The sequence below is a fragment of the Paramisgurnus dabryanus genome, chromosome 4, assembly GCF_030506205.2.
Source record: "Paramisgurnus dabryanus chromosome 4, PD_genome_1.1, whole genome shotgun sequence".
Classification (NCBI taxonomy): Eukaryota; Metazoa; Chordata; class Actinopteri; order Cypriniformes; family Cobitidae; genus Paramisgurnus; species Paramisgurnus dabryanus.
In genome coordinates this window covers 20,582,922-20,606,540 of record NC_133340.1, presented here as the reverse complement: position 1 = coordinate 20,606,540, position 23,619 = coordinate 20,582,922, and the positions used below count along the sequence as shown (strand labels likewise).

The 23,619-nt window shown below is 36.3% G+C and overlaps 2 protein-coding genes across 4 annotated transcripts in view; one reads left to right on the top strand and one right to left on the bottom strand.

Annotated features, from left to right (window-relative positions):
- The window catches only part of LOC135760480 (complement C3-like), a 78,027-nt gene extending 74,494 nt beyond the window's left edge, over positions 1-3,533 (top strand). The window contains exons 34-41 of one of the 2 annotated variants that reach the window (XM_065274472.2): positions 244-331; positions 494-583; positions 1,239-1,344; positions 1,418-1,507; positions 1,884-1,964; positions 2,106-2,189; positions 2,848-2,977; positions 3,086-3,533. In XM_065274472.2, coding sequence (XP_065130544.1) covers positions 244-331; positions 494-583; positions 1,239-1,344; positions 1,418-1,507; positions 1,884-1,964; positions 2,106-2,189; positions 2,848-2,977; positions 3,086-3,227 — 811 coding nt within the window. In that variant the 3' untranslated portion in view covers positions 3,228-3,533. Of the gene's footprint in view, positions 1-243; positions 332-493; positions 584-1,238; positions 1,345-1,417; positions 1,508-1,883; positions 1,965-2,105; positions 2,190-2,847; positions 2,978-3,085 lie in introns of those variants that run through there. The other variant, XR_012336539.1, reaches the window with a different exon arrangement.
- A 1,556-nt stretch (positions 3,534-5,089) lies between these two features.
- Positions 5,090-23,619, bottom strand: part of LOC135760482 (complement C3-like) — an 82,172-nt gene continuing 63,642 nt past the window's right edge. For both annotated transcript variants that reach the window (XM_065274477.2, XM_073814290.1), the window contains exons 28-40: positions 18,826-18,989; positions 18,036-18,194; positions 14,802-14,861; positions 14,631-14,721; positions 14,487-14,535; positions 14,295-14,385; positions 8,717-8,806; positions 6,830-6,935; positions 6,672-6,761; positions 6,478-6,558; positions 6,267-6,350; positions 6,006-6,141; positions 5,090-5,593 (exon numbers count right to left, since the gene is read on the bottom strand). In XM_065274477.2, coding sequence (XP_065130549.1) covers positions 5,452-5,593; positions 6,006-6,141; positions 6,267-6,350; positions 6,478-6,558; positions 6,672-6,761; positions 6,830-6,935; positions 8,717-8,806; positions 14,295-14,385; positions 14,487-14,535; positions 14,631-14,721; positions 14,802-14,861; positions 18,036-18,194; positions 18,826-18,989 — 1,343 coding nt within the window. In that variant the 3' untranslated portion in view covers positions 5,090-5,451. The remainder of the gene's footprint in view (positions 5,594-6,005; positions 6,142-6,266; positions 6,351-6,477; positions 6,559-6,671; positions 6,762-6,829; positions 6,936-8,716; positions 8,807-14,294; positions 14,386-14,486; positions 14,536-14,630; positions 14,722-14,801; positions 14,862-18,035; positions 18,195-18,825; positions 18,990-23,619) is intronic.

Genomic DNA, 23,619 nt, shown 5'->3' with positions numbered 1-23,619 from the left:
GTAAATGTATTTTATTTGAACAAATGTGCAATTATGTCTTGTAGATCAATTAGACAGCAAATGTGCTTTTAGTCCAGCTTTCGATTTAAAGCAAAAACACAGTATATTTTAGGCTTTTGATTCATTGTAATGTAATAATCTATATTTTGTTGTGTAATTAAGTTTCTTGGTTTAAATAAATCTACAAAAATGACAAGTGCTAGAAAGACACTTCATTTTATATTGATTCATCCATTTTTACAGCTACATAAACACAGTAGATGCTACTATGAGTATACTGGATGTGGGCTTACCAACAGGGTTTAAAGTGGATGAAAGGGATTTACAAGAGGTACTGTCGTGAATAAATGAAGCAGCGATACCATGCAACTTTACAGAATTAAACCTCATGAGCTGTTTATGTGTCATCATTTTCGTAACTTAAAGTGAATTATACAGATACCTGCATGATAGAGGTTTCAATATATTTTGTGTTGTTTATTCTTACTCTCAGTTACTCGATGGAAAGGAGAGATTTATTCAAAAATATGAGATGGACACAAAGCTCTCAGAACGAGGATCGCTCATCATCTACCTAGACAAGGTATTTCACTTCACAGTTAAAAGATCGAATTATTAAGCCTGAAAGACATAAAGACTGATGATATCTGGGGGGAGTGTAAATTACTATACATACTCTTTCAACTCTTCCAGACTATTATCTTAATATTTGTTATTAATAATGTCCTGCACTGTCGCACATCAAAATAAAAGCTTCAGTTAGCAGGAAGGGAAGTAAAAGTAGCGCATTAAATTTGGGGTGACACCCGGGGTAAACATTTAGATGTCGGGGGTGCAGTCCCACCCCTTCACCACTGCAAAGAACAGTTCAACTACACTCAGGGGTGGTTTCCCAGAGAGGGATTAGAGCTGTCCAAACTGAAAACCACTTATACTGATATCTTAAAATACATCAAAATGCCTTAAATACAAACAAAATATGTTTTTAGTAAGGCATGTTCGTTAAAACTAGTTATATTTCCTATTAAAACTAAGGCCTAGCCCTGGCATAAGCTAATCCCTGTCCGGGAAACCACCCCTCAATATTTAGAGGCAAATACACAAATTTAAGCCAGCAACATGACATTTAAAAGGAAAACAGATGCATGTGGCCAAAAGGGTTGGTGAAAATGTTTATGTGTATGTTTTAAAACTTTCTTGTGGCTATTGTACATTAGATTACATTTTTGTTTCATTAGGTCTCTCATACAGAAAGAGAAAGAATTGTCTTCAGAATGCACAAGATCAATAATGTGGGATTGCTGCAACCTGCTGGAGTCACTATATATGAATATTATTCACCAGGTGAAATTTTGGCACAGTCAAACATAGACTTGCACAGTGCCATCTTTTTAACTAAAGCCATGTGTTTTTGCAGATAGGCGCTGTACAAAGTACTATCATCCTGAAAGAGACGATGGCGCTCTAATCAGACTATGTCATGGAGACGTATGCCAGTGTGCAGAAGGTATTATTACCAAGATCTGTATTTTTCATGCACTTATGTCATTTATGAGTCATACGGCGACTTTTAAATGACAAAGTTAATCTAGTTTTTACGTATGATTGTATGCGACATAACCTCATAACCTGCAACATAAAAGAGGCAAGCAACACATTATATCATTCAAACAAATTTACTTGTCAAACAGGAAAACAAATTAAGATGCAAACAATCCTGTGCAGTAAAATAGTAGTAATAATGCAGTAAAAATCATAAAGAAAAAGTGCATGTGTGCTCAATTTATGTGTACCAGACCTGTTAACCCACCAGCCTCTGCACTACACAGCAGAACCAGTTTTGAAAAACATTGTGTAATAAAAATTGTAATAATTCTTAACAGAAAACTGCAGTTTCCAGAGAAAAAATAATGTCAATGAAGATGAGCGATGGATAAAAGCTTGTGAAGCTGGCATGAATTATGGTAAACATTCAATTTTGTGTGTTAACTGATCCATTACTGTCATATTTGTGTTTCTCAGCCCTTGTGCAAACACAATAACTCTTAGATCTATCAGTTTTATAATTCTGGTGTAGTTACTAATATAAATCGTCTGCTTTACAGTTTATAAAGTCAAAGTGGAGGATATGAATCAGACAGTACACTCGGACACCTATACAATGAAAGTGGTGCATGTCCTAAAAGAAGGTATGAATCAACATTCTATTGCCTTTTATCTTTGAAAATTTTTAATTCACATAAATAAAATGAGATTTTCAACAGAATAATGGCAAGAAACAATTTGTTGATACGCCGTATGCAAATCTGCAAATATATGTAGTCGACTTATTCCATAAAGTCAAGGTGTTGTAGTCCCCACATCTCAATTTGATTGAGCAACTAATCAGGGCTTGTTCATTGTTCTTACAGAGTACTTGCCCTGAAGCATCAGAGTTGTTTTTGGGGACAGTTTGTTTTAATATTGTGGCTGGTCTATGTATATCTCCAGTAAATCATAGCGCACATCTGTGGGTGGTGATGGCACAGTGGATAAGACACATGGCGGGTCCCTCACCCCTTTGGCGTGAGGGACCCGGGTTCGAATCCACTGTGACACACCATTGTGTCCCTGAGCAAGACACTTAACTCCTAGTTGCTCCAGAGGTGTCGACCTCTTACAGATATAGTGATTGTAAGTTGCTGTGGATAAAAGTGTCAGCTAAATGAATAAATAATCTGCCCTATAAGGTTTCACATGCACATTATGTACTGTATAATGCATACTTTTCATAGCCTTGTTGAATAGAAGGCTAAATTATATCACACTTTATTTCCTAAATGCTGTGATTAATTTGCTATACTGTAGGCAATGATCCCGGTGTTGAAGGGAACGAGAGAATCTTTATGAGTCATCCCAGCTGCAGAACAGTTTTGGGATTCCAGAAAGACAAGACATATCTCATCATGGGCCAATATGTGGACATACTAGGGGACAGGTAGGTGTCTGGTGTATGTGTGTGTTCTTAGAATGATATTTATATCGAAAATGATTCATGTTTGCACATTCACACACAATGTAAATTAATATTTTTTTATATTTACAGCCTGTATTACATATTGGGGGAGCACACCTGGATTGAGTACTGGCCTACGAGAGAAGAGAGCCAAACCAGCGAATACCAGAACAAATATGTTGGACTCTCTCAGCTAACCAATGACCTTACCAAAACAGGATGTACTACATAAATATAACACATGTAAAGCTAAGTAAAAAATAAGTTTAAAAAATGTAAAAAGTAAGCTGTTTGAACTGCAATTCAGTAAAATCTTTTTCTAAAGAACCTTTTGTGCATCAGAGGTTCTCTATGGACCATACAGCTTAAAAAAGGACGCTTTAGGAACCTCTAATTTTAAAGGCGAAATCCAACAATCTCTGTTTGGAGTACTACTCTTTGTATACTTTAAATATATCTTTAATATAATTAGTTTTTAACAACTGGTTATTTTTGTTTGGTAATTGTTCCAATAAAAAGGGAAAATGTTTGACTGCAATGTCGTGCCATGTTGTGATATCATATTATGAGATTTTTTTAAAATGTAAACTAAATCTTTGGTGTCCCCAGAGTGCGTAATTGAAGTTCTAGCTCAAAATACCCCAAAGATAATTAATTACAGCATGTTAAAAATGTCACTTTGTAGGCCTGAGCAAGTGTGTGCCATTCTTGGTTGTGTCATTTAAAGGGGACATATTATGAAAATCTGACTTTTTCCATGTTTAACTGCTATAATTGTGTCCCCAGTGCTTCTATCAACCTAGAAAATGTGAAAAAGATCAACCCAGTGGCATGAAGATGTTAGCATTGCCACTTTGTAGGTGTGAGCAAAAATGTGTCGTTTTGGGTGCGTCATTTAAAATGCAAATGAGCGGATGAAGTGCAACCACTGATCACAATGATGGTGGTTTGTTGCAATTGAAACTCAATTGTGCTGTGAATTATTTTTTCTCTCTCTCTTTCTCACTGTACTAAATGGTTGTCTTGTGGTTGGATAGTGCAGATAAAGGGGGCGGTATTACCTTATTCTGACATCACAATAGGAGCCAAATTACAATGACCTATTTTTTTCACATGCTTGCAGAAAATGGTTTACCAAAACTAAGTTACTGGGTTGATCTTGTTCACATTTTCTAGGTTGATAGAAGCACTGGGGACACAATTATAGCAGTTAAACATGGAAAAAGTCAGATTTTCATAATATGTCCCCTGTAACATTTAATGAGAGCTAGATTTTCCTAAGTAAAATGATGATAAAGACACAATTAATTCATGTAGAAAATGAACTATGTGGGAATACTAAGTCATATAAGATATTTTTCTTGTATTATTAACTGTTTTATACACTGTAAATTCTAACATGTTCACATTAGAAAGAGGTGTGGAGGAGGGGAATTGCGCTAATGCGCATGCTCAATAGAACGTCTTGGATATTTTGTGTCATTTTACTTAATTGGTTCAGTTGTGTGAACTATAATTTTTAACATTTAAACAACAATTAGCAATTTTAAGTAAACTCAACAGTTTAGTTTAAAACAGGTAAATATACTAGCATTTTTAACATAAGGTATACTATTTGATTTTACAGTGTAGTCACTGCACATAGTATTAAGTAATTAAGTAAATTTTAATCAAAAACATTAGCAGATTCAAGTAAAATGTCTTTAAATTAAAATTTACTTACATTTATTTGCACATGTTGTAAGGAATACCAACAATCCTTTCCGCCTGAATATTTTTTACTTTTTAAGCTTTATCACAGAATAAGAACTGATAAGAACTTTAACTACTTAAATATTTGTTAGTAAAATGTCATAAAGGTTTAAGCTCTTATATTATTGATGTTGTTTTGTTGTAAATTATAATTTTGTGAAGTCACCGTTCAGGTGATCAGTGTCTCTTTACCTGAACCCTGTTCAGAACATTATATTGTAATTCTCGCCACAGTGTTGACAATGCATGTCAAAAATGAAGTAATTTAGTGTTATAATGCCATTTAAAACACTAAAAATAACTAGGTTTATTGAAATATGTTAAAGAAAGTTACAAACAGTATATACAGTAAGTATGATTTATTTAATATTTTTAGAACAGCAATGCTTCAATTTTCTAAAAAACTGGTAGTCTTTACCTAAATGATTAAAATAAATTTAACTTCTAAAAAAATTTTAACAATGTCTCATTATTAATTATAATAGAAATAAAAGGTTAATGGTCTAAATGCTTTTGCAAAGCAATGTAATGTACATCAAACTATGATTATTTAGAGCTGAACATTTTCTATTAAATTAACCTTTATTGTGAAATTAAGCAAAGTATTTTGACAAACAATACTTTCAAACATGTATACTATAAGAATGCAATTGCAGGATGTTTAATTTTCTGCAAAAACAAACAAATAAAAACATAATAAATAATTATGTTATGCATCCTTCTTCAGAGAGCTTATTGGCGAGTACAGAGATGCCCAGGTATCTGTCTCTATGTTCTGCTGTTTGACTCTCTTCTCTTGTGGGCCAGTACTCGATCCAGGTCTCCTCACCCAAGATGTACTGAATTCTAAAAACAACAAAAGTAACACAAAGACAAACACAAAGTGATATCGTGAGGGTGTGCGCATGTACAAAGCAATAATTATTTCCAGTGCTGCTAAATGAATCGATATTATACAAATAGTGTATAATGTGCATATCCCAGTACACAGTATCACAATGGCTTGCAACTACATGTTATTACAGTATATAATTTTGTTAAACTTTTAAAATATATTTCATTATTATTCTAATTGATTTCTTAAACTTAAAGCATTATTTTATCACATTGAACATCGCCTCATTTAGCAAGTTATTGCATAGCACATTTTTATTCAATATCATGCAACCCTAATTATTTTCAATTTCACATTAACTGCATAAACCTCAAGCAAATCTTGATGTTTATAAACAAACACAGACATTAAGTGAACACCTACCTTGCCTCGAGCTTTGGCAGATCAGTGGATTTGCCCATGATGAGATACGACTTGCCTGCTTGGAATCCCAAAGATTTCCTGCAATTGGGATGAGCCAGAAAGTCTCTTTCCTTTCCTTCTATATCTTCATCAATGCCTGCAAAACAGAAAGGTCCTTAAGCATACAAATGTACTGTGGAGCTTGGCCAACATTTCCAATGCATTTTAGCATTGCTCAGTGAAGATTCATATTTCTTTGGACAGAAGAATAATAAACTGTACCTTCTCTTAACACCTGGTCCACTTTCATTTTATAGACGTCTGAGCGTTTGGCCAGATTCATAGCCACCACTGTGACTTTATAAACTTTAAAACATATAACACCATTATCTATACACCAGAGCTGTAAAAATGTAAATGGTTCTTGCAAAACATTTTCAATGCATTTGTAAGACAGCTACAAAATTGAACACACAGAATTGAATATGTTTACCATAATCCATGCCAGCTTCACAAGCCTTATCCAAACGTTCCTCTTCTTTAACTTTGTATTTATTCTGATAACTGCAGTTTTCTGTGTAAAGAGATGTTGAATTGTCATACATAAATGTTTTGATATTTCTAAACGCCAAAAAAAAAAAAAGAGGGTAGCACATAAATGTCTGCATAAAGTTAGAAGTCCATTACCTTCTGCACACCGGCACAAATCTCCAAGACACAATCTGCTTAGAGCGCCATCTTCCTTTTCAGGATGGTAATACTTTGTACAGCGTGCATCTACAAAAAAACACATGGGTTTAGTTAAAGAGAAGATTGTGTGTGTTGTTTGTGTGTCAAAATCTTACCTGGTGAATAATATTCATATATAGTGACTCCAGCAGGTTGGAGCAAACCCACTTTATTCATCTTATGCATTCTGAAGGCAATTCTTTCTCTGTCTGTTCGAGAGACCTATTGAGGCAGACAATAAAAGCATTAAAAATTACGTATAATAACATTTAATGTGACAACTTTATATGGTTATTTTAACAAAACACACTGTGTGCGATTAAGAAACTTTTGAAATGTAGTTATGCGCAGTGCTTTAAGTGGCCCAAAAGAGGTTCTGGTGTTCTTTCTTTATTTTTATTTTTTTGTTGACTCGACTGCTCCCCTAAGGTACCTACAACTATATTGAAGGGGTTTTATATATGGCAGTCAACAGACGACCTTGTAAAAAATAATAAATGCTTTAATTAGTTTGTGGATTTGCTTGAGCTAGAAATAGCTAATGAACATAAATAAAATGTGCAAAAGGATTTTGAAAAAATACCCTTAGAAAGAGCTACCGTAGAAAGAGCTATTGAACATAAATAAAATGTTCATTTTCAACATGGTTAAATGCTAAAACTAGCTGTTCAGATAGAAAGAGCTTGAAAAAACTTTAAAATGACACCAAGACCATGTCTATGGGTTCAAGAATAACAAAATACTGGCCATTTGAAACTCAAAAGTCATCACTTTATTTTGTCCCATTGTTTTCCATTTTACAGGTGGTAAAACTCCTGTGCGCATCGTTCAAATTCATTGAAATTTCTTTCACTTGTAGTTTAGCAATTAAACTAAATGTATATTACAATTTCGAGAATGTTTTTATTCCCCACATCGCCTAAGGAAATCCGAAGTTGCGGCGAGGGGAACCAAACTGACAGCCGCGACAGCGGAGATGTACCTACAAAAGGGTATTGTCTGGCCTGCAGTTATCATTCTGGCTTGGTGTGTTGTCAGCCAGAGAGTCCTCTGTTTATGACCTTGTTCTTTTACTACTCAGAGTCTAAAACAAGGAGGGCATATTAAGTGTTCGCCCAGCCAACAGAAATAAGTTCTAAGAACGTTCCCTGAAAGTTCCCAACATTCCCAAAAACGTTCTGCCAATATAGAAAGGGTCCAGTTTTCTTGACGTTCTAAGAATGTTTTTGTGTTGTCTGAACGTTAGAGGAATGTTACATTTGATCATTTTTAAACGTTATGACAATGTCATGTTTTAATGTTCACACAATGTTTAAAACAACAACTGTTTATTATATTGACTTGTTTGCTTGTTATGTAAATGATAGAGAAACATTGCATTTTATTATTGCAATGATGTGAGAGGCGTAGCTGCTTATGACGTGCTGGATTTGTAACACAAGATGAAATGACAGAAACTGAGTGGGGAACACTAATCGAATTACCTCGATTGTCTTATTTTTGCCATTAAAATATGCAAAAAATATATATATTTATTGCACAGCCCTACTTTGTGCCCTTATAACCCCTAAATGCATACCATGGGTCTTTAGTGACCCAGCGCATCATTCACTACCCTCCCCTAGTTTCATTTTTTTATTAGACCTTCAGCTTTTTAGTATTCCTTAATCAATGTCTTATCAACAATTTAACTGAAGAAAAAAATACAAAAATGTAAAATAATATCTGTTTTCATTATTAATTTAAGGGTCAAGGGTGTAGGGTCACTAAAGACCTGATATACTGTATGTAATAATGATTGGGGAAACACTTAAGGGTTAAACTGTGTTTTTTAAGGAAAGGACTTTTAATGACACAGTTTCCAGTTGCCGATCACGTGTCAGGATTAAAACCATTCGATTCTAATTTATGGCCGAGCAATCAATGCATCTCTAGTATAAAAAATGAAAATGAATTAAAGTTTGCCTTTGACTGATAATAACACAATCAAGTGAAATTATGACCTTATCTACGTAGAGGATGAGTGACCCACGCTCCGAGAGCTCTTTATCCATCTCAAATTTTTGAATGAATCTGTCTTTCCCTGTTGCCAACTGTGGGAAAGAAAGTGGGAATAATGTCAGTATATGACACAATTAAACACTGCTCATTTTTTATGTCCTGTTGGTTTTTATTCATGAATAAAGTAGTTTAATCTCTGCTTTATGGTGTTTTCAGACCTAAGCCTTTGTTTCGGAACTTGGTGCATTTTCTCCGCTGGTTTGATTTGTTTAGGCATATGTGTACACGGATCCGCACTAAAACAACCGCTCTGAGAACGCCTGAACAAGGAGGTCTCAGTCAGATTGCAAACAAACTCTAGAGTGGTTCAGTATAAGTATGAAAACAAACCGACCCAACGAACACGCTCTGTTATTGCATTTTTAACCACGAACATACCTGATAGCTCTTGGGTAAGGAATTCTGGTGAGCATGTCAACGCCATTTAAAAGGAAAATGCACCTGTTCCTTATAAAATGTCTTTGAGATGCTCTTTTCCACAAAACCTTATTGCAGGCAACCTAAAGCAAACACTAATCACCATAATGGTAGTTGGTTGAAATTTCTATATTTTTTGTAATATTAATGGAGGGTGCAAAAGTGTTATTGATGCAATGGAATTAACATCAACAAATCAACAATTTGTAACATTGTTTCAATGGCTGTTTGCTATCTGGGTAGGCAAGTACATGGTAAGAATGTTGTCCCGCCTAAGTTTTGATTCCTGCTCAAAATAATGAAGTAAAATAACGTCTCGGTTACGTATGTAACTCTTGTTCCCTGAAGGAAGGGAATGGAGACGTCACGAGTATTTAATGAGAGGCAGGTGCATTTACCAAATCAGCTATATTATTTGCTGAGAAAGCCTAGCATCAGTGCCCGGCCTGGTAACGGCAATGGAACAGCAAACTGTGGCGACGTGATGTCTCCATTCCCTTCCTTCAGGGAACGAAGGTTACATTCGTAACCAAGACGTTTTCTTTAAGTCGGTCACTACCACGTCACATCATGACAGAAGAATTGAGAATCCCTACCAAAGCGGCACTGAAGCTGAACCCTTCCAGTGCCTGCAAAAGCCCTCCGCCTTCTACGTAGGGGGCAGACCTGAGGCTTACTGCAGAAGGCTGGTCACTACCTGTTCCTTAACCCACGATAGTGAACCAGCAACCCGGGGAAGCGACCTAGTCTGGGTGGAACTAGGAACACTGCGGAAGCTATCCCCTAAGGAGGTTAACTGGTTAACATAAAAGTATGATACAACCGACAGGTTGCTCATAAAGATATCTCTGAACAGTACATATTATGACAGAGATGCAGAGCGGGCTTTGCTAAGAGAAACATCAGGTCCACAACATCAGCTATAGAGGTGGTGGAGGAGTACAAAAACAGTTTTCCATAATGATGCGATCATGCCACACCAAAACAGAGGCTGCAAGCCAACATACGAGCCGACCTTCTGTGTTCTCACTGGCATTCTGTGCATGGTTCAGCACAGTGGTGTAGTCTAGATTTTTGTAGAGAGTATACTCTGATTTTTCCCCTCTCATCCTTATGCTCACTCGTCCCAGCCCAACGCACCACCACACTCACAGATGCATACAGTATGGATCTTCATGTACAGAGCAAGTGTACTCATAAACACATAGGGCTCTATCTTGCACCCAGCGCAATTGACTTTGTCCGTGACGCATGTATCATTCGATTTTGCCCCGGCGCACAGCGGGTTTTTCCCGTCACAGAAGCACGTCGGCAAACTAGGGAATGAACTTGCGCTCCCTGGGTGGTTCAGCGCAAAAAAAGAGCCGTGTTCCGGCGCAAACCATCCCTGATGCTATTTTGCAGTTTCAAAAAACAATTGCGCCACTGACCAGAAAAAAAAAGTTTAAAGTCAGTGGCGCGTTGCGCGTTGTTCATTATGCTATTTTAAGTGCGCATGCTTGACCATAATGTATAGGGTGCACAACGCGCATACACTTTGCTTATCTAATCTACACAGATGCAACAGTTATTTTTGCAAATCATAAATTGTTACACTTAAAAATATTAATACACGAGATAAGGGGAATCATAGTGGTGAGCATTGTGGTGATAGTTTTTATTTATTCTCATGCAAATAACGATTAAAATATTTTCATAACTTTGTTGTGTGGCTGTATTACGTTTATTTTATGTAAATAATAATTAAAATGTTTTCATAAGAAACCTTAATCTATATGAACTTGATTTGTAAGAGTACTTTGGGGTTGGACCTTGCTTGCGTTTCTTGGGTCCGATTTCAAAGCCCCCAAACCCTTTCAGCGGTGAGGGTGGACGCAGCGATGTCCTCTGCTGGTGTCAAGTCCTGAGGCAGATCCACCTCCCGTTACACGGCGTGCCCGATTTATGCTGGCAAGCGTGGGATTCCCCCGTACAAGGACGTCGGTCTCCTCGGCTGTGAACCGCTCCTGGCCTGGTAAATCCGTCATAATAATAGCAACCCGCCTTGGAACTTGCGCCTTTGCGTTTAAAGGGAATGTTGGCTAGCGTTCTGATTGGTTTATTTGACGTTACGCCCAAACCACACCTATGAATGGTAAATGGACTGCATTTATATAGCGCTTTTAACAGACCTATGGCCATCCAAAGCGCTTTACAATTAGCCTCACATTCACCCATTCACATGCACATTCATACACCGACGGCGGTGTCAGCCATGCAAGGCGCCAGCCAGCTCGTCGGGAGCAGCTGGGGTTAGGTGTCTTGCTCAAGGACACTTCGACACTTGGCCCAGTGGAGCCGGGGATTGAACCACCAACCTTCCGGTTTGTAGACAACCTACATGAACCACTGAGCCACTGGCGCCCTATATGAATAATGAACCTACTTCAGACCAACCCCTTATTGATTTGCGCCCGGCGCAAGAGTTATTTCTCACGCCGGGAAAATAGCAACAGCGCCCAAGATCCGCCCACAAACTCACTTGCGCGTTGCGCTTCGCACTTGCATTTCAGATCGTTAAAATAGGGCCCATAAACTGAATGTGTTATCAACATATCAGTTTATTATAAGAAAAAAAAAAGAGTTTAACAGCCAACAGGTTTACAGCTGGGGAAACTGGACTGATTTTTAGACTGTTTTAGTGTTAATCAACATCTAACTCGGGGCCAAAACTTACTCAACTGTTAATTAAAATTAAATAAACTGTTTACAATCTTCAATCCGTGGCTAACACATGCATAACTATTGATAACATTACCATGTGTAATTTAATGGTGTAAATGTTTTTAATTAATACACATTTAAAATGACCATGAATTAACTCTAATACAGCAAATTCTAATAATTAAATTTGCATAGTCATTGATATAAAAAGCTTATTTTTTGCATATAATAAAAAGCATTGTCTAAAAATGAAAATAGGCTTTTACTTAATTATTATTACAAGACCATCATGTAGCCTAATATTAGACACCAAAACCAAGTGAAGAAAATGATATTTAATTTGCAAGTCTGAACTGAACATCAGCGCAGACATGAATTTCCTCACAGAAGTTTAAGATCATACATCCTGAACGTAGATATATAAATGAACACAGAGAAGGGAAGTTTAACACTGTGAAGCACAAGCATGCTGAAACCATCAGGACATAAACGGGCTTATTTTATTGCACTTGAAACCTTACCTCCATATAAAGTATTAAACTGGACTGATGATTTAAATGTTGTTTACTCATGTGTGCGTTGTTAACTCTCCGGATTACTCTCGTTCACTTCTCCACGGACTGTTTGTTTACAGTGTCACGTGAGCAGCTACACTGTAGGTTCGACTTCATTTGGCACTAAGCAGACCTCTTGGTGATGTCAAAGTACCGCGAGAGCGATTCAAAGCAGATTTCTCCATGTGATAACTGGAATCGCTCTCGCGCTACTTTGTTGTCACTCTCCTGTGGGTTCTTGTGGCGCCACAGCAGTCTGCGCCCCAGTCACTCTAGCGCCGCTAGTAATTTGATTTCATACGCCGATCGGATCGCGCAGTTCGGCAGGAAGTCATCAAATATATAGCTTATGTATATCCATTTAAACCCGCTAAAGTAGCAAGGGTAGCATGAAAATGTTTAGTGCTTCACATCTAAATTATGACTAAAAGTTTGAAATGTCACAAAACCATGCTGTTACGCATCCTCACGCTATTTTTAGTGCGTATACAGAAATTCTTGACAATTTCTAGTGGGTATACGGCGTAGTCCTGCGTATCACGTAGACTACACCACTGGTTCAGCATATGCAGGTACAAGATTGGTCGCAAACCGCCACTTTTCTTTAGGTAGCATGAAGTAAAGGCTGCCTTCACCAGCTCCCGAACATTGATCAGATCACCCCCAAGTACCAGTTGTTGAGGCTGGATGGTACGGGTGGGGGAGGTAGAGGCCACACCATGCTGACCGCGAAATAGACAGCGCCCCCTCCGATGCTGCGACAGACACAGAATCCTCGTGAGGACCGAAAGAGGACGAGGGCGTCATGGAACACGTACCACCTGTCTCCAAAGGCACCTCTGGCCGTGGGTCAGGGTGCTGAAAGCCACTGGACAAACCAGCAGACCGATTCAGCACTGTTATACGGAAATCAGCTTTCCAAAGTTTTGCTGCCTCAAATTTAACGGGGCTCCAAAACAGAAAGGGGGGGTGATGTTCCTGGAGGTACAAAACCCGTCTCCACAAATCCAAGAGGGTTATGTTCTTGCAAGTGGAAAACGAGCCCTCCATGAATGCTACATAAGCGTGCTTTATACCCAGGCATGAGACACATCGATCGTGGCCATCCCGGGCACCAATGAACTTGTCACATCCAGAACTCGGATGATATGTCATCTTTAAAAAGATGCACTCGCCGTGACACAAATTCAACCCGTGCTGCTCTTTTAGTGGAAATCATTATTTGTCCTATGCTGAGTTGATGAAGCACAGAGGGGAGAGGCAACACACACACTGAAACTCAAGTTCAAACTGAAAAAACAAAGAGGTGGAAAAAACGAGAGCCTCCGCTGCAGTGCTGTCCGTCCAACCAACTTTAGGTAAGCTGTGAAATTCCGAGCAGGAGAGAGCTTCTGATGAGCAGATGATCTGCCGGCTTTCGAAGCAAATAAAGCTGATTTGGTAAATGCACCTGCCTCTCATTAAATACTCACGCGGCGGCGCCAGCAGATGCAAATACCTGCATGCCAAGTTAATTTGCTTTTTCTTAGCTTCACGAAGTAGACTGGTCTCCGCAAAGCGGTTTCCAATTCGTCGGTCACAACGTGACGTCATAGTGACTGACTGAAAGGGAACCACAGTTAACAAAAAAGCCACACAATAATCCCACAAAGCTGCTGTCTGTCCATCCTGATGGAAAACTTTGAGGGGAATCACGGTAAATAAAAGGATGCACTCTGACCACATAAAGAAGAGTTTACTCACACATGATGAAGTTGCAACATTGTTTCGAAACCGGGGGTTAAATGGCTACAAAGCAGTTGATCTTCAGGTCTGAAAACACCCTAAGTTGTTCATGACAGTGTACCTCTTTGAGATCTCTTTCATCCACTTTAAACCCTGTCAGTAAGCCAACATCCAGTATACTCATGGTGGCATCTCTTGTTTCACTTTTGTAGCTGTGAAGATGTTTGTCTTATCAGCAGATGTATTATATACAGATCTTTACAGAACATTAAATAAATCATTCTCAATGTTATTCTCTATTCTGTTAACTTACGAGAATTCCATAGTAAACATGTAACTTTCTTCAGCCAATGGATAGTTCACTGAATAGAAGATATTTTTGTGAAATACTGAGATGCATAGTATAAAGTAAAACATCAGGGTTTCAGTTTAACATTGTCAGTTAAAAAAATCCTACCGACACTTTCTCTTTCAATTTTAACACTTAGATCAAAGTGTTTGCAGTCAGAAATCTTCTCAGCTGGTTTGGCGTAGTACAGGGTTAGCACCTAAAAACCGACAGTAACACTCAGTTAACAAACTCATGTAAATGTTAGTCTGTATAAGCTCTCATGCACAGTAAACTCACAGATAGAGTCGCCGTTCCAGTTCCCTTAGCAGTTACATTGAAGTTCTTATTTATGTCAATCTGTTGAGTGAACACATGTTTGGTTTGCCATAGTTTTTATTAGAATAATCCAATCACCCTTACGAAACAAAAATATATTGCAGTATATTGGAAAATATCATGTAATATATTAGGCAACATATTCCCATGTATGGGATTTAATATTTATATTTTCCAATATATTGAAATATATGCATAAACCATACATGTATATATGATACAAAATATATTGCAATCAAGAACAAAAAGGGCACTATATTTTTTACACGTAATAGTTTGTCTTTATATGCTTTAATATATTGCAATATATGCATAGACCACATCCTGTGATCCTGGACATTGGTAATTTAAGTGGCTTTAATTTATATTTTGTATATTTTTTGTTTAATGGCACTCTTTTAAAATGTAATTTATGTAAATGCAATGCAACACATTTATGTAATGTAATGTAAAGCCCATCACATTTCCTTTGACTGACCATATGCAAAACCTCTTGTGGTTTTAATAGGCCTATGTAGCTCTGTATCTCAAATTGGGTTTAGTATCTGTGCCTGATTAAAAGAAAATAAAGGTGGCTTTTGATAGATTACCCATCAGTCTGTGTTAATATGTGTTATAAATGTTTGTATATTGCAGGTTGCATATTAAGTTTTTATATATTTTAGATGTTTCATGTATATATACTGTATATATCCCCATATATGTTCATACATTGTATGTGCATGTTCTCATATATGGACACATATTGTGCATACATTTACAATAAATATGTACATATATTTCCAACTAGTTTTACATATATGTAAAATGTATTCCACAATATATCAAACACATATCTACGTATACATTTCCATGTAGTTGTACATAAATTTGAAATATATTCTACACATGTGACACTACATCTGTACATATATTGTTAATACATGTTTCCATATATGCACATATATTTCACATATTTCCCATCTAATTTCACAAATTTTTCAAATGTATTCCACAATATATCGAACAAATATCTACATATATTTCATGTATATTTTCATATAATTTTACATATATTTGAAATATATTCTACCATATAGTAAACATACATGTGACACGATATCTGTACATATTTTTTTATACATTTTTGCATATAAATCGAAATACAATATTGGGGATATTTATAAATATAATATTGCATATATTTTTAAATATACAAACACATATATTATATTCATGTACAATATATTGAAAGCGGCAATAATTTGTATATTTTGCAATATACTGCAATATATTACACATATATAGAATATATGTACCATCAATATATATTGGAAAATTGAACGTAAATAATATATCGCAATATATTGCAAATAATGTATTGGTAAATATATTTTCCTTTCGTAAGGGCAATAACTATGTGCAGTAGAAAAAGTGGCACATTTAAAGTACCTAGTGATCAAAACAACCATGTGAACAGCAAAACTCTCAAAATCACTCGCACAATAAAGCACAAATAGGCCCCAGATAGCATGCAACCATTGAAACAATGTTAAAAATTGTTGATTTGTCAATGTTAATACCATAGAATCAATATCAGGTTTGCACCCTCCATTTTTATTGAATTTCTTTATTTTTATTTCAACAAATAACTATTATCGTGATCAGTGTTTGCTTTAGTTGGGTCCTTGACTCTTGTTTTTTAATGTTAAGTTTTCTTTGGCTGTTGAAGCAATGTTATAAAATTAGTGATGGTCGTTTTTGAAGCACTGCTTCATGAGGCTTCGAAACATTTACGAATTTTTTGTTTCGAATCAGTGGTTCAGAACTGTTTCGAAACGTTTCGAAAATCCGATGGTTCACCACTAGGGGGAGTTGATCACATGACCAGTGTCTAATATGTTTTGGTGATCTGGATAAGTTTTATGCAAGTTCATAAAACATTTATCCTTCTGACTAATAACACTGCCATTTTGTCTACTTTTTGTTTGTAGACAGATTTGATGACAAAAATGTGAATAATTAAAAGGGTAGTTAGTTTTAATAATTTGTTTGCCCTAAATAAAACTAAAAACACAAAATACACTTTTAACTATGTCTTAATTAAGTTAATTAATATTTTTTTAACATATTTTAACAAAATTTTTGCTTTTATTTTGTAAAAAACATGTGAAATGTTTGGACATATCTGCTTTTACACTATTTTGACCAGCAGGGGTCGCCAGCGTGTGTTGTGTTTCGAACTGCTTTGAAAATCTGAATCAATTTACGAAGCAATTGATTAAATTGATTCGAAGCTTTGAAAAGCTTTGTATCTCCCATCAATATATAAAATACATCTGCTATTGCAAAGAAAACAAAGCTCTAATGTTATAAAGTAGTTTCATTCTTGTAGATATACCTAAATAATATTAATGAAATACATTTAAAGATGTGTAAGAAATGGATATTACAGTGCTAGTTGGAAACTAGTGTCAGGTCTGTTATTTTGAGAATTACAAAAACACATTTAGAAAATTAAACTATTGAATCTATCTATGACATCATGACTCGGTCTATGAATCTCATCAATGGTGACGATCAACAAAAGAAAGCTTTCTGATGCAATGCATGCTGGGTATCATCGTAGTACTAAACTAAATTATAACTCCCAGCATGCACTGCAGTTAATCATTTTATCTGAATTTGTTTGATGATGGTAACCATTGTTGAGATTTGTAGGATGAGTAATGAGGTCTAAATGCATTTTTTTCCTGTTTGTCTTGTCACAGTGGATTATCAAACAAGAACAATTATAATGCTCAAAAAAATCCACAATATCATGTGAAGCAGCTTAATTTTACATCATCTTGACATTTACACAAAAAGCAATCAGGATTCAACTTAACTTTGAAATCTTTCTTTTACAATGCACATGAGTTTCTACACAAATACATACAAACACACACAAAAAAAGAAAGATTTAACATAGTGAATAACGAGAGTCAAGGGCCCAACTAAAGCAAACACTGATCACGATAAAATTTCAACATTTTTTTCAATATTAATGGAGGGTGCAGACCTGATATTGATTCAATGGTATTAACATTGACAAATCAACATTTTTTTTACATTGTTTCAATGGTTGCATGCTATCTAGGGCGTAAACTAAAAAATATTGTTTGTTGAATTATCAGATTTATTTTCTTTTCAGAAACAATGAGAACGACTTCTCACCTTGTCTGAGCGTGTGACGTGTGCATTATCTTTACTGAAAGACCATCTGACTGGTCTGCTTCTTCCTTCCACACTCAGCTCCACTTCCAAATTGAAGTTTTGCTCGTTCTTTACCTGTGTGCGATATTCAGCTAATGCCTGGAATACCATGATGGTTGCCTAGAACAGAACGGTGATAAAAATTATATTCGTATTTTTCATGATTTTAATTTGAAAATAGCTAAATTAGTTTCAATATTAAAGGAATAGTCTACCCTTTTGCCATATTAAACTATGTTATTACCTCAACCTATACGAATTAATACATACCTATCTTTTTTCAATGCGTGCACTGTACAGCGCGTTGTGAATGTGTTAGCATTTAGCCTAGACCCATTCATTCTTATGGTACCAAAATTTTTTTTTAATTTGTGGCACCATACTTACTGGTATAACTCCTCATGTAACAGTCTTTAAATAGGGAAAAAACTGAAGTGTTTGGTGACTTCCCTGTTTGGAACCATAGGAATGAATGGGTCTAGGCTAAATGCTAACACATTCACGACGCGCTGTACAGTGCACGCATTAAAACAGATAGATATGTATTAATTTGTCTAAGTTGAGGTAATAACATAGTTTAATATGGCAAAAGGGTAGACTATTCCTTTAATATCTCCTGTAGGATATAGTAATTCATACAGTAGTTTTAACCCAATGATAGAATGCATTCATTACAAAATCTTTCCATAGTGTCAGAAATGTACAAATAGAAATGTACATTATTTTTTTTAATAAGAAGTTGTTAGTTTACCTGTGTGGTGCCAAAACCACCATAGTGAGATTGTTGTCTGGCCAGCCAGTGCACACCTTCTCCCGCTTTGTCGTATTGTTTTGCTTTTACGAGAGCGAGCACAGCATAGGCCGTGGCCTCTAGAGAATGATAATGTTGTCCTGGGACAATCCAAGCAGTTCCAGCTGTTTTAAAGACAAAATAGAAACATGTACAGAATTATCTTGAATACAGTTCTCTATTCATGCTGATACTGCAACTCATTTAGATAAAATTCAGTCTGGTTTTGGTAACTGTTTGGTCACCATTAACAAAAGAGTGACGACCACATTTTTTCTCGACTCTGCTGACAGTAGGCTACAATGTTTATTTTTTATTTTGAGGAAATAAAAAGTAAGAAAAATGTATCAAGGTAAACTGTTACAATTTTTGTATACCCTTATTTATCTGTTATACACAATCTCTCTTTCTCTCTCTCTCTTAGAAAAATATAAATGTGAGATTCTGGAAATGAGATCAATTTATTTAATGGTATCCGTCGGGAAACATGCTGTCATAAGAGTTTGAGCATGTGTACTTCTAAAATACAATCGATCAAACAATTGCAGAGGTATGACTTTATGAATCATTTGCAAATGTACCTCGCAAATAATGTCGTGAAGACGTTCAACTCTGTGATATCGCAAATTAAAAGTAATTGCAGGCTTCTGTAAAGAAAAACCTTTTAAATTATCCAGCGATCGTGGCACCATAATCAAAATAAACTATTTTACTGCAGTAATAATATTTTAACGAAATCACAATAAACTATTTTAATGCAGTAATAATATTTTTACGAAATCAAAATAAACTATTTTACTGCAGTAATAATATTTTGACGAAATCAAAATAAACTATTTTACTGCAGTAATAATATTTTAACAAAATCAAAATAAACTATTTTACTGCAGTAATAATATTTTAACAAGTAGCCTACACTTTTATTGTTTGAAAGGCACCTGTGTCAATTATCATTACAAGCATATAAACAGCAGTCTCCGTGCCTCTGTGCACCACCGTAATTCTTCTGGCATCTCTCTCCTCATCTCCTCCTTTTTTTCTTCTGTTTCTTGAACTTGGCTCGAGTCCGACCTAAGGTTCGAGCTGCCTTTAAAAACAGCAAGCTAAGTTCGTTTCCCATTAATTATCAAGAATAAATGGGCAGGCAAACTCGTGAAACAGTGAAAGTAAAACAATCCGCCATATGGTTTTACACAACTATAGAAAATATACTATAAATAAAGCAGTTATTCATTTTCCTAAAGCATGGTTGTTTGACCTTTACTTTTGTTTAAAATGTTATTAATTTCGCAAAGGAGGTTTTTCAGGACTTTGTTCGAACAGCAACTCAGCGACACCCCCCTCCGCAAATTTTTTTTTTTAAAGCTGAAACGGGTCCGCGGTGTAAAAAGCAAAGGTTGGGGATCCCTGCTCTAAATTAGAGAAAAATTGGGTAGGTCCAATATCATTGGTCTTAAAAAGTGGGTGGGTCCTGTCCATGATTTAATCGTTTGACTGTTCAGTACTGTTTAATAAATTTAAAAAGCAGACATAAAAATTACTTAAAAGTAACTTTCCCTAGTAACTAATTACTTTTGATAAACAGTAAATTGTGGAGTAATTCAATTACTTTTAAAAGAAGTAACAGTAACTAATTTCTAATTTAACTTGCCCAACATTGGTTATGTGGCAATAAACAGGAACGTGCACACATAGACATCAAAAGGGGCTTGACACCTGCCCTTTTAATTCCTGGAGAGAAAGTGCCCTTTTCTGGGGTGCTTTTTATTTTTGAAAAATAATATATATTCCTGTTGCTGTTTGCGCACAGTTTCCCTTTTAACATGAATTCAGTCAGTAATAATTTAAATGAGATTTAAACTCTTATAAAAAGAAAAATAGCGCTATTTGTGGTACACAAACGGTTAACAGATGAGTCCTGCCTCCAAAACTCATATGATTGGCTTAATCTTTCTTAAGTCCCGCCTCTCTAACCTACTTCGCTTTATGATTGGTTTTGTCCTTACTTGTGTATTGTAAGCTGCATTCGCGCTTGTAAGACGCGCCAAAGCTCATCCTGAACGAGACGCGATGTGCATGATTATGCAGGCAGGCTACCGGTAAGTGAGTGAGGAAGAAAGCATTTTTATATTAACAGTTTTATGCACAAAAATATGGGACATGTTGTTACAGATAATGATTCAGGGACATTGTTTTCCATGGCAATCCAATATTAACCTGAAGAGTTGCAAACTTGTAACAGTATAGTCAGGGGCGGACTGGCCATCGGGAGTTCCGGGAGCAATCCCGAACGGCCGGTCCATTTCAGGCCGAACCTCAATTTTTTTTTAATGACTGACCAGGCGCTCAGCTGCAGCGGAAAGCTGTGTCTGTTTCAGACCGGGCCAAACCAATTCTTCAAATCTTGAGGGGGGATAAGAGCGGCCCCTCCCAACTTGGACTGATCCTCATTTTTCCTCACATCCGATTGGCTCAAAGGCGCCGATCAAAAGAGTTTACTTTTGGTCAGGTTTGGATTCGTGTGAATGCAACATAGACAAGAAGGTAAAAATGCGAAAATAAGGAAAGAAGAGAAAGAAATGGGTGGGGCCTAAAAAATCAAAATGTTGGCAAAAGAGGCAGCTAAATGCGCCAAATTAACAGACCTTTTTCGCAGTCAAAAAGATGCTGTGGCAGGAGGTGCAGATGAGGAAGGACCAGCAGCATGGATAGGACAGGTGCACAATTAGTGATGCATTTATTATACACTGAAATCATTTATATTTGCCTTTAAATATACACTCTAAAAAGGGACAAAGTACTGTGTAAATCTGAAGGAATTTTCCATATTTATGTTTTACAGGCGTTTATCTGTTTTTTTTTTTAATAACATGTTGCATTATGGGTGCAACAACTCCTGCTGCAATCTTTTACTTTTGCCTCTCTACCACCATCTCTGTTTGAAACCTAAAATTACAGCTTGCTTGCAGAGTTCTTTTCTTACATGGATGATGTTTAACTACTCTAAACAAATGCTGTCAGAACAAGATACAAGTGTTCAACTATTCCAGCATCCACACATGTGATTTAGTAGAAAAATCTTCTTTCTGATGTGACGTGTAAGTCAAATGGATATTTACCACAACATTTATCACATTAAATCTACAGTTTGTGTTTGTTTTAGATTCATTTGAAGTCACCACTATGGTGATTAGTGTTCCCTTTAGTTAGGCTTTTGTCCCTTGACCTTCACTGAATCAACTCTGCTCTTTTAACATTGCAACAGTGTTTTTGCTTGTAGCAATTACAACTTGTTTGTTGCTTAATTAAGGGGAACTATCTATGATGTCAACTGAGCTTGATTGTTTTTATGTTATGCTGTCTAGTATTTAAATATAAAATAAGAAAAAATAACTGAAGTGTATAAGAGTGACACTCTATGCTGAACTTATAAGACACTGTATTAACAAGATTGCTGTAACGTATAAATGTATATTTTGCTTCAGAGAGACATTTTAGCATGTATATTTTGCATGTATATTTTAGCATGTATATTTTGCTTCAGAGAGACATCAACATTTTGGATACAAATCTCAGCAATGGAGAGAGTAAATGGTCAGAAAGAGTTTTCTACAATCCTGGTACCCAGCATGCATTGCGGCATGAAGCTTTGTTGTTGATTGTCACCATTGTTGCGTTTCATAGCCGGATTGAAGTGTCCCTAAAGGCTACGGACAATATCCTGTAAATCTACGGACAGTGTTCTGTAAATCTGCAGAATGTTCAGTTTTTAAAGGGGACATATTATGAGATTTTTTTTAATGTGTAAACTAAGTCTTAATCTAGGTCCGAGCAAAATTGTGCCGTTTTGGGTGTGTCATTTAAAATGCAAATGAGCGGATGAAGTGCAAACACTGATCACAATGATGGTGGTTTGTTGTAATTGAAACTCAATTGTGCTGTCAAGTCCTTCTTTTCTCTCTCTTCTCTCTGAACTAAATGGCAGTGCTGTGGTTGGATAGTGCAGATAAAGGGGGCGGTATTACCTTATTCTGACATCACAATAGGAGCCAAATTACAATTACCTATTTTTCACATGCTTGGAAAGAATGGTTTACCAAAACTAAGTTACTGTGTTGATCTTTTTTCACATTTTCTAGGTTGATAGAAGCACTGGGGACCAGAGGTGTCAAATCCATGTGCCAGGAGTAAAAGTCCTCCCCAGTATTTTGTTCCAATCACCTGGATTTGCTAATTAGCACAGTTTTTCAGGAGGAGGTGACCTTCTGGCTCGCTGGTGTTTAAGCCCTCAACCAAGCCTTCAAGGCAGCGCTGTCTGGAAGGCACTCCCCATGCCCCGAGCGTTTCAGCCAAACACAGCACTCGTGCTAGATATTGAGCCTTCCACCAGCTTCTGGCAGTTCGAGCTCACCGTTGGTCAGGTGAGTAGTGCAGATATGGTAAGATAGGAATGTGACTGTATTTGAATTCAGTTCGAAATGTTTCGAGCATTTAAGGGATGTGTTACCACATTTTTACGTGTCTGTGGTGCATTTTTTTTCATGCCAGTTTCATGTATTGGTTGCTCAATTGATTTTCCTAATTTCTTACCATTGTTGCTTGTGATTGGGGTTAGAACAACTTTGTTTCATAAAATGACATCCTCACCTTAACCCAACTCAGTTTAAAATTCTGACAAATAAGCCAATGCTTAAAATGACATCCGCATTTATGCCAAATGCAACTTTATCCTTGCTTGAAAACAGTTTAAAAATC